At 46.5% G+C, this 17,626-nt stretch overlaps 1 protein-coding gene across 2 annotated transcripts in view; it reads right to left on the bottom strand.

Moving 5' to 3' along the window:
• The window catches only part of LOC119374374 (uncharacterized), a 51,077-nt gene that overhangs the window by 25,999 nt on the left and 7,452 nt on the right, over positions 1-17,626 (bottom strand). For both annotated transcript variants that reach the window (XM_049411005.1, XM_037644466.2), the window contains exons 2-4: positions 16,879-17,058; positions 12,189-12,390; positions 3,906-4,009 (exon numbers count right to left, since the gene is read on the bottom strand). In XM_049411005.1, the coding sequence (XP_049266962.1) occupies positions 3,906-4,009; positions 12,189-12,390; positions 16,879-17,001 (429 nt within the window). In that variant the 5' untranslated portion in view covers positions 17,002-17,058. The remainder of the gene's footprint in view (positions 1-3,905; positions 4,010-12,188; positions 12,391-16,878; positions 17,059-17,626) is intronic.

The raw sequence follows: 17,626 nt of genomic DNA, 5'->3' as shown, positions 1-17,626 counted from the left end.
GCAAGAGCCCAAAGGCCGCGGAATGTAAATCATGCTGTTCATGACATGCGTGTCATGATTTTCATGATATGACCTGTCATTTATGTTCGTGATAAGGCCATGTTATCACACACCAATTTTGGTATACATCCGATTAACGAAACGGCCAGGGAGCCCAAAGGCCGTGGAATGTAAATCATGCTGTTCATGACATGCGTGTCATGATTTTCATGATCTGACCTGTCATTTATGTTCGTGATAAGGCCATGTTATCACACACCAATTTTGGTATACATCCGATTAACGGAACGGCCAGGGAGCCCAAAGGCCGTGGAATGTAAATCATGCTGTTCATGACATGCGTGTCATGATTTTCATGATATGACCTGTCATTTATGTTCGTGATAAGGCCATGTTATCACACACCAATTTTGGTATACATCCGATTAACGAAACGGCCAGGGAGCCCAAAGGCCGCGGAATGCAAATCATGCTGTTTATGACATGCGTGTCATGATTTTCATGATATGACCTGTCATTTATGTTCGTGATAAGACCGTGTTATCACACATCAATTTTGGTATATATCCGATTAACGAAACGGCCAGGAGAGCACAAAGTCGTAGGCGGCTAGATAGATAGATAGATAGATAGATAGATAGATAGATAGATAGATAGATAGATAGATAGATACGCTCAAAGTCGCAGAAGTTCGCTAAGAAATGCTTCGCATTTAAAATAGCTCTGCGACGCGCACCTGCCTCACCTGGCTGTGACACCGCGTTCCCCGCTCACACGCTTGCCCCGAGAAAAGTCGCGGCCGGGCTACCGGGGTGGCACGACGCGCTTTGCGTTTCCTTCTAGACCGGTGCCGATGCTTGGTGTTCAATCACATTTTAACAGGCCGCGCGATGGCGACCAAGTTGTGCGTCCAATATGCGACGCTCTTCTAGCTATCACACCTCGTTCTCTGATTACGCTTTCACTGTTAGCTACTACAGCTATCGCAAGGGTTTGTTTAATCATTTAACATGGACGTTAGTCGTCGGGATGGAGATGTACAGCCAATCATCAAAGTGGGTGCATCCATCTTAAACGGTGATGTAGCTGCCAGACATCAATATACATTGTGCAAACTCTCTTATATCAATGTACGGTAAACATTCAGTTACTTCTGTAAGGGCACGCTTCACTTTCGTGTTATTCCGATTACTATGACGGAGGGATCAACCAATTTTTTCTGTGTGCTCTCTGTTTTTTGTGCGTCGATTTTAACTCGGCTTCTTTCTATTTTCTTTCTCTCTCTCTTTCTATCTCGTTCTTTTATTGCGATAGCAATTATATGGACAGTCTCGGCTGGATTTTGCCGTCGCCGTCGCCGTCACGCACCGTATATGTATAAGTATGTATATATATATAAAAGCCCCAAAGAAAAGTAATTCAGAAAAATGCTTCCGAAACGCGGAATCGAACCAGGGACCTCTTGTTCCGCAGCGAGTGGCGCTATCCACTACGCCACGAAACGCAGATCCTCCACGTAGCTAACGGCGAGCGTTATATACATACCCTTTACCGCTGGACGGACTCACAGACGGCAGGCGATAATAAGCTTTCTTCATTACCAGCGAGATGGCGCTAGCAGCGCGACGGGCGCATTTAAAAGTCGTCGTCGAGCTCGCTCGCTTCTTATATTTGCGCAGCGAGAACATTGCCCTTCCGTTGTCTGCTCGCGCGGTTTTCTCGCGGTGAGGGGAAGAGGAATGTTTCACGCTTTCACCGTGATGTCCGCGCTCATGTTACCGAGCGTACGAAAGTCACTCGAGCTGAAGGGACGCCGCTAAACGAACAAACAGAAGATGAGCGCGAACTATCAAGTGTCACAGCTCGACAGTTGAAGCACGCTAGTTTCCTTCGCTGCTTCGGCCGCCTTTGCAACAGGAACGCTGTTCAAACTGAGAGTATCCATTGGCGAGCCTCCCTTCGTATAGCATTAATTTCTTGCTATCGCATTCATTGCTTCGCCCTTGCGGCGAAACTGTGACTTTTTTTTCGGACTTTTATATTTTCTTTTCTGCCTTCTCTTTCTTTCTCTCTCTCTCTCTCTCTCTCTCTGTATTTATCGTTTCATCTTTCTATCTCTTGTAGCTCGCTGTTTCTTTCTCTCTCTTCGTTTGATTCTGTCTCTTCCTCTCCGTTTTCTTCCTGCCTTTCATTCTCTCCATTTCTCCCTTTCTTTCTACGCTATCCTTTACTCTCACCCCTCCTCCTCACCCTCGCTTCCGTTTCCAAGCCTTTTGCTGTACTATACTATACAAGGTTATGCTCTTCTTTGCTATCGTGCCTGGATAGCCGAGCGGTTAAGACGCTCGCCTTCGGATCGTGGTTACGCGAGTTTGAATCTAGCCTGGCGACTAAACTGTTGGGAAAACGTTACAATGATATGCAAGGTTACGAGAAACCTGCAAGGAAGTCCCTGTAGCGTTAATATAGTAGTGGAAAGTAGCGACAGCTCTCCGTAGATGAGATGCGAACGTGCGCGACTGTAATTGCCTGCTAATGCCTTCAATTTATTAGTGAAAGCAGTTTATTTGGCAACGCTGGTACAGATATTTTCTTGATTATGAGTTCCAGATAGCACGTAATGACATGAATGTGAAATAAACTATGGAGAATTCTGCCACAGGGTGACGTTAATGCCTTTTGTCATTATCTAGTCACGCGCTTTTGTTATTTATGAACGACGGGGAGGCATTTGTGAGCAAGAGGGCGTGAATTCGTTTGCCAGCGGCGGAGTCTGCGTACGAAAGGAAAGAGCATGAAAGGACGTTTGGATATTTTACTTCTAGCGCACACTAAAGAAATGAAGGAAAAAAAATGAACGTGAGGTGATTGACATTGGGTTGGGCCTAATTCTCCCCATGTGATCTTTCTGTCATGTTTACGCTTAGAACTAATTTTCCTTTTCTAGGCGCTTTCTTACTTCCATGGTCGTTTGATTGGATCTTTTTCCTGGCAGAAATCTTTCTTGTCTACATAGCGTGTACCACTCCAGTGAACGAAAGTCTGGAAGCGGGATATTTGTGTACATGCTTCGTCATTCTGCCGCATCGTGAAGTTTAGGATGTTTTGAAATCAGTAGTAATCACCTGAATGAAGAAATGATGAAATAAGCAGATCCGCTGCTCAAAAGCACTGACGGCGAGCGTTCACCCTTATATAGGACTGCCTCTTACGTTGTCTTGTCAAGACGGAAAACGTACGGGGTTTTCGAAGCGATTTCATTACGCATGAATACTAAGCTGAGAATCCCACTTTTCAGATTATCTCGCAGAAATAATATGAAAAGCAAAAGAATGGAAGCACAACTGAATCATTTCGAAAGCGGGTATTCGGTACGGTGTGATGCCTGTGTCCTTGCAAGTTGTGTAAGCTCTCTTATTATCTAGTCATTTCAGCAGGTAGTTACACGAGACATTTTTAGGGTGTGAAGCGAAACAATTCTAGTGCACCTAATACAGAAACATGACATCCACAAACCGGCTCTCTTGCGAAAATAACTTGTCTTAAGGACATTGGGCATTTGGGCTATACATCTTATTTGCAAAGAATTATATTGAGTCCGTATATACAGCATCGTTCCAGCAGTATTTTCAGGACGGTGTATACAACCGCAATTTTATAAGCCTGCGGATATGCCTATTGTGTGACACGCTATTCGCAGTAATCAACGCTACCGCCCTCCCCCTAAACAAAACAAACAAAAAAACAAAGCCATCGTTTCACCAAAAAGACATTTAGTAGCCGATTTTTACGTGACGAGTTCATGGACTCTACAGAAGCAACAGAATTCGCATTAAGTTTATCTGACCTCATTGTCATCTTTAATACCTCTTTAAAACATTGTTTCTGCGCTGCAATCGACATACCTTAACTCTAGTTTTCTCCTTCACAGCAGTGACCTTAGTTGCATACTTTGGAGTGGTCAAAATGTAAGTTGAGTCCGAATGGTCCACTTGAAAGACAAGCTCATCTGAAGACAAGATAAAAAAAATATATAAGCAACAAAAATAACAACGCAAGTGTAATCACAAAAGAAGCATCTAGGACTTGTAAGTATACCAATGTACTCTAGTCTATATAAATATATTAAAGTTTCAAAATAATTCACTGTTTCACGGCAAATGTTCTAGGGCGGCGACCTTTGTCAAGCGGCTGAAAAAGTGGCTTTTTCTCCTGTCCCAGCACTTGGATTTCACAAGATGAAGGCTGTAATGAAGCCATGGAATGGAAGGAATAAATTTATGCGTACAGTACTTTCAATAGTCCAACACACGAGGCATTTTGACGTTGTGGGGCCCAAGGCGTATGGGAAAAATGTGCAGTGATCCTTCGCGAAACAAAAAAGAATTTCGGCAGATCCGACGTACCGTGGGAGTCGATGTTATGCGAAGCATGCGGTGGGTAGGTGACTGTGGCGTAACTTTTTTACTTAGCGACACGTTACAAAATGACGCTAAAGATTTCTATAAATTTTATACGCACACACATATATATATATATATATATAAGTTGAAGAGCTGCATATGTGTTATATAACCAGTTGTTTACGGTTGGGTAACGCTGCCAATGTCAACGTGGCTATTACCAACACCAGAAGCGGTAAGCTGATATGTAGCGCTTATACGTGTCCCGAGAACGCATGCACGTTTGACCAACCCGTGTGCATGCGTGCAAGAAGTTCTTGACAGTTCTTGAACACGGGCATCATCACCGTGATCAGTGAGCACCAGCAGCTGGTCATGACTTGTTATATATAGATCCGGTCGTGATCGTGGTGACGAGGGGTCCATGTGTAGTGAAGTATGTGGTACAATAGAGCTGTTGGAATTTGTGGATGCCTCGGTCATTTCGTCGACAGATTGTCTGTCGACAGAGCCAGCGACATGTCGGAACCCGAAGCCACCCTTCGCGTTGGTGAGGTATAGGCCGTCGAGGCTGGTAGGCCTGGATAGTGCTACGTAGACCAACATCAATGGATGGTGTTTGTCGTATTCGTAGACTATCTGGGCGTATGTGGCCTACGTAGCCTAGTCTACAAAGGGGCTGTCAATCAGTCTGGCATCTTCCTCGGTCAGCATGAGGCCATCGCCCAGCCTCGTAAGAAATAAAGAGGACACTGCGTCGTTCTGGTGCACAAAATGCACCTTACGCTGCGGTGATGTAGATGTTATATGTAACTTTCGTTAATGTCCTCTTACCCTCCCATGCAAATTTTGGTCTACACCAAGTTAAGGAGGCGATCATGAGAGCACCCAGACGTAGGCGGCTAGATAATAGATAGATAGATAGATAGATAGATAGATAGATAGATAGATAGATAGATAGATAGATAGATAGATAGATAGATAGATAGATAGATAGATAGATAGATAGATAGATAGATAGATAGATACGTAGATAGAAACGCTCAAAGTGCCAGAGGTTCGCTAAGAAATGCTTCGCATTTAAAAGGCTCTCCGTATTGAAATGATGTCGTGTATGTGTGTTGTAAAAGTGTAAATCTATTCAATATGGGCGGCACCTGCAAGACCAATTGTTGTGTTGATGTTTCGGTTTCGGTTTCGAAATGCCATGTAAAGATGCCAGGGGGCGCCGCTCTGGTGTCGTTATTCAACCGGCGCACTTGCAAATAAAGAAGTGTGTGAGCAGTACTCGTTGAGAGCGGACGTGCTTCTTTTCTTCGGCGCTTCGCGCCAACCCGCGTGTTCGGGGCTGGACGGCGTCCCCGCCGGCCGCGTTCGTCAAGCCGGTCGTCTTCGCCTGCCTTCCTCGTCGGGACCACCAGCCGCCGACACAGCAATGGCGACGAGGTGAAGTACGAACAGTTTTCATCGTATTCCTTTTGCCGGTCCGCCTCAATGATTCCATTCTGCTGCGACGCTACTTCGGCGTTTCCCGCCATCGCTTCTTTGTTCTCCGTAGCGGCCGCTGCGTCGCGTCTCTTCTGCCTTTTCCCCGTCGAGCGGCTCCGCGTCTATTCGTGAACACTGCGGACTTTCTTTTCACGTTGGTGTTTGCCGTTCGTTCTCGTTTTCTTCTTTTCTTCGTATCGTGTAGAGTTTTTCTCTTGTGATGGCGTCTCCCATACCTCCACCGCTTTTAGGGGCGAAGCTCCTTAAGGCGGCACCCGTTCGTCCCTCGTCGTGGTCGTAGTAGTGAGTAACAAGTCTTACGCTTTGACCTCCAAGGTGGTGCCGGTGGGAGATTTTTCCTGTGCGTTGTTGAACAATAAAAAGTTCGCAGCGTGCGCGTTAACTAAAAGCCGAATTCTTCTGTCTCTCATTCCCCATTAGCAGCCATTGGCATGTTCCAGTAGGAAACGTTAGTAGAAGTAGAAGTGTAAGTGTTAGCTAAAAGCCGACTTCTTCTGTCTCTCATTGCCATTAGCAGCCATTGTTTACCTCCAAGGTAGTGCCTGGTGAGATTTCTCCTGTGCGTGATTAAACAATAAAAGTTTTGTTCAAAACGCCGTTGATTGATGAAATAAACCAACGAAAGACGCCAGATGTTTTGTAAAAGCAGAACGAAAGAACGCCAGATGTTTTTCTTAAAGTCTAGTAGTTGTATTTAGCCACCTCGCCCGATCGTCAACGGGCGAGGTGGACCGGCAACGGCGCGAGGACCCTGCCGTACGAGAGTTAAATCACACTAAAAGACATACTTTGCGGGCGATACACTCTAGTGAGCTTTCAACTTTTCGTCTTAATGTACATGATAAAGAAATTATTTCTACGAAAAACGCAAGGCACACCTTGAGCAATATGTTTGGTTTTGGGACGCTAAATGGAACCATGAGGCGATGCGAAGCCGGAGCACTTGCACGATCGCGTTCCGTTGGCTTTCGTTGGGCATGCTACCGACCTCGCGTCGTGGAACGCGCGTCCTGTCTTCCCTCTAGCCTTGCCTTTAATTCGCACAGGGCGAGCGGGGAATGCGGTCGCTCTTGGCGCTCTTTCGCTCGGGAGCGGACTTCTTCCTTGCATTTCACCGATCACAAGTGATAATGAAGGGACCACGTAAACCAACAGTACAATAAATGTTTGATGTTTAATATATACACGATGTTTCACACTCTTTATATTATGTACTGGGCGCATTTCGCGGAAGAGTTTCACGGTTTACAGATGATTCCCTCCGTAGCTTCGCCCCACTCATCATCATTCACCCCGTGGATATGCTGTGATTTTTTTCTTTCCACTCCCGGCGATCCGCCGATCCCTTGGGCTGATTGGAAGCTCATTTTCGAAGATTACGTGGATGCCATCGGGAATGACTCCCGCAAACCGGAGCGGCGGAAGGCCCTTCTGCTTAACGCATTGGGCCACGCCGGCCTGAAACTCTATCGGACTTTGAGTTCCGTCAACGCGTCAGAGACGCCTGCGTCGTCTGACGTATTCCAAGCCGCACTCGCATTGTTCGACGACCATTTTAAAGACGCGTCCTGTGATTATGTCGCGCGCCTCCGCTTCCAAGAGCGTCATCAGCTCCCCGGTGAGCCCGTGGTAGACTTCATAGCTAGTCTCCGGTCGCTAGCCGCGTCCTGCGGGTTCGGCGCGCTCGAAAATGACATGATCAGGGAGCAGCTCTTTATTGGCGTCGCGTCGCAAAATGTCCGTTGCCGACTCCTCCAGAAAGGATCGTCCATCACTCTTTCAGAAGCCCTCTCGATTGCGCGAGAGGATGAACTTGTCCGTGTGCAGTTGGAGCAATTCGCTCCGCAACTCAGTGCAGCAACTTTCAGCTGCGGGGGGCCATGGCGCCGGTCCTTTGTTTCACGGGACGTGCCAACATAGCGGCCCTTCTTCTTCGTCTCGGCGGTCAACATGGCCGCCCGCCTGCACAGTCCTTTCGTGGCGGTCGACATGGCGGCCCCTCCGCGTCGCGGGGTCGAGGAAGCCATCAACATGGCGACTCCATGCCGCCGAATTCAGCTTTTCCGGATCAACACCGAGCTTTGAGCTCGCGTGCCCAATTTTCTTCGCATAATTCAACCGCACACTGCTTTCGTTGCGGATCGGCTCGGCATTTAGCCAACTTTGAGCAGTGTCCTGCGAAAAACCGCACTTGTCTCGCGTGCGGAAAAATCGGACATTATCAGTCCGTATGCAATTCCCGTCCAGTAAATCTTCCTGAACCAGGTTCTTCGTCTACTCCTTCGAGCACGGCTCAGACCAATACGGTCACTGTTTTAAATGTGGATGGTCTCCACACATCTTCCGAGCCAAGTGTTACAGCTTCAGTGGGCAATGTGCCCTTGTCTTTTCTGGTGGACACAGGCGCTTCAGTCTCGTTAATCAACCCCGATGACTTTCAGCATTCATTTCCGCACATTCAGTTGGCACGCTCATCTACCATCCCGCACTCATATTCAAAGGGAATCATTCGCCGCTTCGGCCTATTCACGGCCAACGTCAAGTACGCCGGAGTGCAGGCTCCGATAACATTCTTCGTGACACCATGTGGCCGATCTCTTCTTGACTTGATGCCATTCGGTTGTTCGGTATCACCATCTGCGGTGCTACACTGCAATGTTATTCTTCTAAATCCCAGACAACTCTTCCTGTACCAAATGGGATGATGCTTGCTACACTGTCTTCGGCTCCAACGCCATCACCTTCGTCGATTGTGTCGACCATTCTTGCTTCACAGTCTTCAAGTCCCACGGTTTCTGCACCGTTCACCGAGTCAGCGTCTTCGGTTTCAAGGACATCATTTTCGTCGATGCCGGATCGACCTGTTGTTGTGTGTGCTTCACCTGGTGCGGTGTACCCCGTGCGTGCGCCTGTGCTTCAGTGTACTTCCGAAATGCATCTGCCAGCCATGCCTGTCGCTGTGCGTGCGCCCGTGCTTCGGTCCAGTTCGCCGATGCGTCCGCCAGCCAGGCCTGCCTCGCCTGTACCTCAACATTCAGCGTGTGGAACACTTTCTTCGCCAAGGGGGGAGGACTTACCAGTAGGTGTAGCTGGCACAAATACACCAAGTGCTGATGCCGCGAATTCAAACGCTCGTTTCGAGCCGTTACAATCTTCTTTTGCTCTTGATTCGTCACATCAGGGCACAAGTGACCAGGGTGCACAGTCACCTCCTTCTACGCCTCAGAGGCGCCGCTCTAAGCGGAAGCGGCAGAAGCCACGACGTTATGAGGACTATGTGCAATAGTTAGTCATAACAGGTTCTTTCCTATACAATTGCTCATTACGTGCTGTGGACTGACTCCACGTACATTTTTTCATGCAATGATGCATTGTTTCTCTGTGCTGTGATCTTTGACCAGCGTATGCGGCGCGATGCGGCAAGAGCGCAACACAGGCTGTACTCGGCGACATTTTTTGACAGAACTGTGCAAGCTACAGAACGAAAACGCATGCCTGCTACCACGCCGAAAAATAGTACATAAGTTTACTGATAATTTTTTCATTTGCCTTGCTGAAATAAACGCTGCTTTATTTATTATGAGACTCAAACAGTTGCAGGAAGTCGCGGGTAAAATACAGTCATTCTTTAATTTGCAAGAATCCTTTCCTCGTCTTTCTGTTTCTTAGGCAGCGCCACCTTTTCAGCACGCCCGTTTTCCGAAGTATGGTATTCACATTATCGCACCGTATGGTGCCCTTCGCTGCGATATTACTGACGTATGTACTCTAACCTGAGTGCTGACGTTACGTCAGACCATTAGTTACCATTTAAACGCCAGTGTTGTAGACGTGCCTGATAAGCCCACGATAGGCACACAGCTACTATACTTACAAAAAAAGTCACAGTTTCGCCGCAAAGGCGAAGCAATGAATGCGATAGCAAGAAATTGGAATGTCACGCGAAGACCGAGAGGCAGCTCGATACTTGCAGAGCGCCGCTGAAGCGCAAAGAAGGACGCCCGAAAAGAACGCACAGGCATGCACAGGGCAAGCGTGAACTAACAACTCCCGCAGTTGTTACGTCCTTGTGCATGAGCAACGCGCTGCAAGTGTCGACAATGGAGAATAAGATGCTCTTAGATATTTCTTTTTCTTTTAAACTGCGGTGCGTGGAATGACCCCGTGCTTCTACTGCCACACGGGGGCGTCTGCTCGAAGTTGCGCCCAGTGTTCTTTGTTTTTTTTTTCCTTCCACCTCACGAGTAGGTACAGAAAAGGGCCACTTTGCCGTGCGCGTCTCAAGGGCAGTTTTCAAGCTGAAAGAAAATTAGGAGCGTTGCGCGTTATAAAATACGCTCAATCTCCTCAGAAATTTGCTTACCATCAGCGGTAAATAGTGTGTATAAATAGCTCGCCGGTATATCACCGGCGCATACATGGGACATGGTTTAGTTGTCTAATGCAACGGGCTGGGGAGCGAGGGGTCGATGGTTCGAACCCTCGGTCGGGTGCTTCGGAATATTTTCTTTTGCTTTATCTTTCTTTCTGCCTTTTATATATATATATAGATACGTATACCTGTCCAGGACATGACGGCGACGGCAAAAAGCTGCCGAGAGTATCCATATAATTGCTATCGCAATAACACTTCGATCCATCTCGTAACGCTTGCCTCAAAGACAAAAAAATGCAGCGCAGAGCTACTCACTGACTGCTTAGCATGAAACCGATTCCCACAAGGCGTGGGATCTGCCGATTTTTTTCTACATTGCCCATTTTAGAACAGAGCAAAATTATGCCTGTGCGAATGGTTGCTTTCGGCTATAATAAATTGTCACTATTTAACAACACGATTATATGAAAACTGACCATGCTTTTTCGAACATCGTAACGTCTGTTACACTCGAGAACCTGTATTTAACTAGGCACCATGACTCTTTCGTATTGTGTCTGAGCAGATCCAATTACGGCACTGCTACGTTATGTAATATTATGTCCAAATTCCTCAATTTTCTTACCTCCTGAAAAAGCACGTGTATGCTTGTAAAACTTTGTATTCGGTCTATCCATGTCGAAGACCCGCAATTCGGTATCTTTGTTTTTATAGCGCAAAGTTTTGTCCGTGAGTTACAGTTATTGGCCATGTTGAAAACAAGCACTTTATGCATAGGTTTTACTCCGATTACTGGCGCGTAACATGTCCTACATAACCGGTGACCTACATCTCGTGCGTTTAAGTGAAAAATGTTTTCCACTCGATCATGTTTCGCAACTACAGGCGGCTGCAGTAAAGTGATGGCGAGGCTTGCCAATCATTACGAGAATGTTTTTCTCTAACTACGCTCACTTTCTCACAAAATGGAAATAAAATTATAATAAATATATTCAAAGTACTTGGTAATGAACATTTGTTGGAAGTTGGTGCTCGTTCCTTTTTTGTTATTTCTTGTTGACATCTTAGACTATGCGCTAGAAAACGAAGAGTAAGTAATGCCATCTCTCTGGAACCAACGCTTTGAGTTGTATACATCAGAAAAACAACTATGGTTATTGAGAGTTGCAGGCGTTCAGATTAGAAGGATGTTTCAAACCAAGCCGAGGCGAACAGCGCTGCGCGCGTATACTGAGCGCAGATGCAAGCCATGATCATGTTGAGTGTCGATCAACTGTGATAAATCCGCAAGTGTTAAAGGAGATTTTCGTAAGATACGCTGTCGCCATCAAAGATAAACCGGTGCAGGAGACAAGGCGAAAAGAGAAAGTTTTTTTTTTGTGTGTTCTGTGTTGGTGATTCCGTGGTTTCCGGCTTTACGCCTAAGGCAGAAGTTTTATTAAGGCCAAAGCCTTACATGCCTCATGAAACACGAGTGTCGCAAAACAATCGCCATGCCATGGTGACGTCACAGATCGCCGAAATTTGCGACGTCGCTATGACGCCAGATAGTACTGACGTTTTCGCATGACAGCGTCGCTTGCTCAAAGGTGGCCTGATCGCGGTGACAGTACAAAGCCAGGCGTGGTACAGAAATCATGTCATGCCTCCTATTCTTGAGGCAGCGGCAAAACCACGCTAAGTGATCAAAGCTATTGGAAGAGGGCGGGGGGGGGGGGGGAGACTGAGTCAGTAAAGGAGATCGCTTTCTCCTTCGAGTCGTCTTAAGCCAATGCATAGGGTACCCTGTTAGTTTTTGCTTAAACCGACAGACAACTACCTAAATGCGTTCTTCCGTTTCTTACGAGAGTGAAAATTAATAGACGACCAGCAAGGTAAAAGAATTCACACAATATGCTCACTTTCGTTGAGTACCGGATTCGAAAGGAGCACCGATGCTCCCGTGAAGGTGATGCTGAATAGGGCAACCATGTTCTCGACGCTGTTGTCAAGATGGACGCAGACTCGATCACCAAGTCCGATACCATGCGCCTGGAAGCCCGCCGCGAATCTCCGCAATTGCGAAAAGAACTCCCCACGCGTGAGGCGCATCTTCTCGTCCACCTGCAAAGGGACACAGAAACTCTGGCTGTAACAAATATCAAGTAATTTGCTCCTTCTTAGTACATAAATAGTGCGCGCGAAAGTGTGTAAAAATGGAGTCTAACAGGTTATAAGTGGAACAAGACGCCGTGATTGGTATATTGTGCCAAAAGACAAGATTTGGGTGCGGTGGATACAGGAGGAATCTCTTTAATCATGAGGGGCCGCTTACAGGTATACTTTAACAGGAAACGTTAGCGGTGCGCCAGTATAGCCTAATGCCGAATAATTCATTACACTATCATCAGACGACCACTACACCTGCTTGAAGAAATAACACTAAGTTTTAATGAGCGAAACAAGCCGAATTGTACTTCTCCCAGAAACTGCCGACAATTCAAGAAAAATGTCAAAATTTTGCAAATAATGTAATAAATGAAAGGCTGTATTTCTGTCATAAATTAAGATCTTATGCTAAATAGCTACTGTGTCGACATTGGTTTCGCCAAAGTAATGCAGTTAAAACTAAATGTGACGAAACCGGATTTTACAAAGTTCTAGATTAAACAAAGAAATTTCGAATTAACGTACTAACGTTACCACTAAACGCGATTTAACGAAGTTTTTCGTGAAATAACTGTATAAAAAGCGTTTATTTCCTTCCTATTTTGACAAAGACGGGTTTCTTCGAGCGTGCGCTCTAAGGCTTTTAGAGCGTGCACACTAAAAACGTCTACGCGCCCTGCCCATGGCCCTAGCTTCAGTTCGACGAGGCTGGACGCTGCACCCATTCATGGAGTAATGGACTCTGCAGTCGGTAGCGCTCTTACGTACGAGATAGTGCTACTGATCGCGGTGATTGGTTTGTTATTTCATGGTTTATGCGACAGATTGCACAAATCGTATCGTTTCAACTTTCTCCCGCGGCTTACTCGCACAATCGCTGCATTCGCTCTCCGCGCCAACGCATATTGGTAGCCCGTCATTGATTCACGGAACTGTCTACCTGGCCTGAATCGCCCGGACATTGATTGGGTCCTATGTCCGGGCGACATGGGAGGCTCCACGTCCGGGCCGCCCCCGCAGACATTTCACATGCGAATCTGTAGGTAGCTTTTGGGTGTCGCTACGTCGAAATTTTCGGTTTCAAAGAGCCGAAATATCACTTTCTGAATGTTACAAACTTTTCTATCGAATGAAATATTTCCAGCGTGGTCATAGCTTCGTTAAACCGAGTTTCATCTCCAGCCTGAAAAGCGGGATTAAACTTTGAAGCGGTGTATCATTGCTGAGGTCAGAAAAACTGAACTCATAATTTCATTTGTCAACTTGTGTAGTTCGCTCCAGCTTTCTTTTATGTGTCCCATGCCTATTTAGAAATTGTCTTTTTTTTAGATTTCGTGGATATCATTACATATAATCTAATACATGGCTGTGTGCAAAATTGTTCCAAAGAGCGGGTTAAAATCACGACTGCAAAAGGTTTATACTCGGACTTAGCACAACAATTATTAAGAAAATGACATAGACGTTTCGCCACCGATGCTAGTGGCACCATGAATATACATTGGCAACAAATGAGTGGAGGTGAACCGTCCATTATTCACGTACGTCCTTCTAAACATCCGGTAAGGGGCAGCGGTTGTTGCTGCAGACCGATGCGTCGCGAACAATGAACTACGATCCCAGGTGTTTTCTTTCCTGCCCCTTCGTTCCCGACCAAGCGTCATCGCATTGTTTAGATCGAAGCTGTGTCCTGTCGTCCAGCAGTGTTCAACAAGCTCCGTCTTAAAAGGCGTTGCATGCGCCGTGAAAACATGTGACGTCACGGCGAATGGTGCGGAAACTTGAAGGTGGCGTCGCCACCCACATTTTGTTTTTGCGTATTTTCTCGCTTACTAAGCGTCTTCTCACAGCAAGCGCGGTGTTTTTGGCATCGTGAAAGAGTTCTTTACTAATACGAGGAAAATTGGTTTGCTCTTCAGTGTCCCTTAAGCCTCGTTGACCTTTTAACGCGATAGCGTTAGAGAGCTCGTGTCGCAGAAATTCCGCCGTCGGCGTCGGCACCGTTGGTTGTGAGCGAAAAATCATCCGTGACCGAAAAATCGAGAAAGAAGCAAATAAAATAAAGAATAAAATCTTCGGTCCCATTGAGGATCGAACCCGGGCCGTTCGCGTGGCAAGCAGGTGTCCTACCACAAATGCAGTGGAGAGCCACGATGTTACTTGCGGCTGCTTCGGAAAAAAACACTACATAAATGCCATGTAGTGAAAGGAGTCTCCTAACACATTTTGTTCGGCAGGTGTCACGATGAAAACGAGCCCATTCGGCGATTTGTAGGCGCATTTGGGAGGCCATCAAACTACGTCGAAAAAGGCCGGGATAGTGCAGCCATCGATGCTAAAAACGCACACGAACTTTCAAACAAAAATGGACAACTATGGCCATATAGCGGAAAATATATCAAGCCAACGCCGCCTTGCGGAGGCGTTGATCAAGCAAACAGCGGCAAACAGCAAACTCTAGATAATGTGCTGCCATCTGTGAGGCATTGTGAGACTCTTAATGGCCTCCGAGATGGCGAGCGCGCGGCGTATATTTTAGAGGCCATGCGATTCTTGCTTTAGATCAAAAACCTGTACCATTCGCGCGCGCGCGCGCGTGTGTGTGTCTGTCTGCGTGTGTGTATAACAATACACATTAATAAGTATGCACTTAGTGGTTGAAGTGCGCACTAGGGGCCGGATTTCGCTATCGCGTTCAACTCTTAAAGGCGAAGCTTAAGGGTCCCCCAATTTTTCGTGCCACTTTCACTGATCAAAGTCGCGTCGCAATCCCCACATCGTACTTTGTAGGTGAGCGTGAAAAACAGCGCGCCAAGACGGGACAACGAAAACGAGCACGCATAGAGAACGCTGACTAACAACTGGACTTATTATCGCTTGGCGGGCATTATATAGGAAAACATGTGTCCTGACAGAAAGATCAATGTGAAACGGCCCCGCTAGCACATTCTTCACCAGCACACTCGCACTTAGCACCCGAGGAAACAGAGTTCCTTCCGTGGAAGGGAAACAGAGGGACACCTTACGCATTCTTGATCTCTTTTAAGAATTTAGAAGGTTTCCAGGAGTTCGCGTCTCATCACGTCCACATACCGGCCTATCACTCTGCGCTCGTCCAATGAAGGACGGCATGCGCAACTACAACGTGCGCGGCACGACTGCTCCCGGAAAAATTGTGAAGATCGCACGCGCGTTCACGTAGGCGACCATTCAGGCATAACCCCATCCTTCCTACATAAGAGAGTCCACACGACTACGGAATTTCGTAAACCACCTTGCCCGCACGGTTTTCGTGCCAGATCACTGCAATTCATTGATCAACGCAGGCTAGCTAATTTGTTAGGGGCCGAAAAAGCAAGATCTACGCCCGATCTACCTGCTTTTTTCTTGAGGCCGCGGTTTACATCATGAAGGTAAGGGATGACTCCAATTATCTTTTTCTCTCTTCGAGAGCTTGCAGCTTATACTGCAGAGAAACAAATCCAGAAAACCCGCCAGGCGCTCACGGCGTGTTTGAAGATGAAGGCGCTTTTGGACGCGATGAATGCAGAATCTACTCAATGAGCTCTTGATTGCAGATGTGGCCGCTCCCCGCTGACAACTTTTGAATGTGCACATGCGAACGGCATGAAACATCTTTGTGATCGAGGGTATATCTCCAGCAAAGATGCTCAGCGCTCAGGTGTAGCCTCAAAAACAAGAACTGAACTTCGTTTCCTGAGAGAAAATCCTTTGTTGGCACGAATTAACCTATGTTTTCTGCGAAATTTCGTACAATGTCATCGGCATCTTGTCCATTTTCGCGCACCTTGTGTATGATGAGAAAGTCGTCGACAAACAGATAACAAAAGAGATTCTCTGAGGAAGCGAACTTCAGTTCTTGGACCTGAGGCTATAGCTGAGCGCTGAGCATCTTGTTTTCTAGGTTATGAGCAGGTTCGCGAAGCCAGTCGTTGATGCAACGACCGGTCCGACATAAAAACGTTTACATATTAGAGATATGTGGTAGAGAACGCCCTCCGTACACTTTCTGTAAAAGGTTACATGTTTCTTCATGCATACTTTCCTTCCTCGAGCGTTTCGGTTAATTGTTTTACATACTTTCACTGGATTTTCTGTGTGCCGAAAACGCGACGCGAACACCGGATCTCTGAGCGACGCTTTTTTAGTTGTGTGACAACTTGTGGCTGTAAGGCTCTTTGTTGTGGGAGCGTGCGGTAGATCTAAACGCTCTCATATTCCTAAGAAGCTTTTTTTTTTTCTCTCGCTACGGACACTACTAAATGCTTAGGGTAACCTGCTTCTAAAGTACGGGAAGTTTATTCGCCGAAATTTTGGCTCATTACTGGGGCGCAAACCTTTTTAAGGACGTTTCTTACTGCGTCTAAATAGCAGAGCAACTAGTGAAAATGCAAGGATCGCAAAGCAACTTATGTGTCTCACCAGTGCTACGCGTTCAGGTGAAGCCGTTAGGAATTCCTTCATTGCTGTGTAGACGGAGCACGTCGGTATCTCGACTTTCGGATGCGGAGAGTATACAATGCCATCCTCAATCGTTGCCTTCATGGTGCACAAATTTTCTTCACCAGGTGCCTTGGAACCAGTGCTCCAATAATGATGAATCTAAAGAGCAGGAAAGGAAGATGAATATGCGTATTTGACTGTATCCCAACCGTGTTAAATAAACGCACATAAAAGACGCAATCTCATAATCAGACGCCACCTTTTCCCCTTCTAAGGTGTACGCATACAAACGTTTGCCACCTTCTATAGCTTGAAAAAAGGCTCAGACAGATATCACTAGCCGAAGTTAGCCACTATTAAATTGAAAAAAAAGCTGTTTTTCAAGCTTTGTAGGCGCCTACTGTCGAATTGAGACAACAGCGATTTACCACTATGAGCACCTGGAAAATGTTGAGAGTCCGTAAACTCACTCGCGGATTTCCTTCATTTGACTCCTTATTCGTGGCACCCCCGTCAAGGTACGTGCGCCTTATGATTTTCCGGGCAGCAGCCTAAATGACTCTGACTGAGATGAATAGATTAAAAAAAATGCGTAACTTTCCTTTATCGAGTCGGTGAAACGTTTCTGGCCTGGATGGCGGCAGTGCATACAAGAAGTAAACATGTGCCCAAGTTAACCAAAAAATGTAGTGCACGACGACTGCACACTCTGATATAGGCAACAAAA

Source organism: Rhipicephalus sanguineus, chromosome 11, assembly GCF_013339695.2.
Source record: "Rhipicephalus sanguineus isolate Rsan-2018 chromosome 11, BIME_Rsan_1.4, whole genome shotgun sequence".
Taxonomy (NCBI): domain Eukaryota; kingdom Metazoa; phylum Arthropoda; class Arachnida; order Ixodida; family Ixodidae; genus Rhipicephalus; species Rhipicephalus sanguineus.
This window is presented reverse-complemented; position numbering and strand designations above follow the sequence as displayed.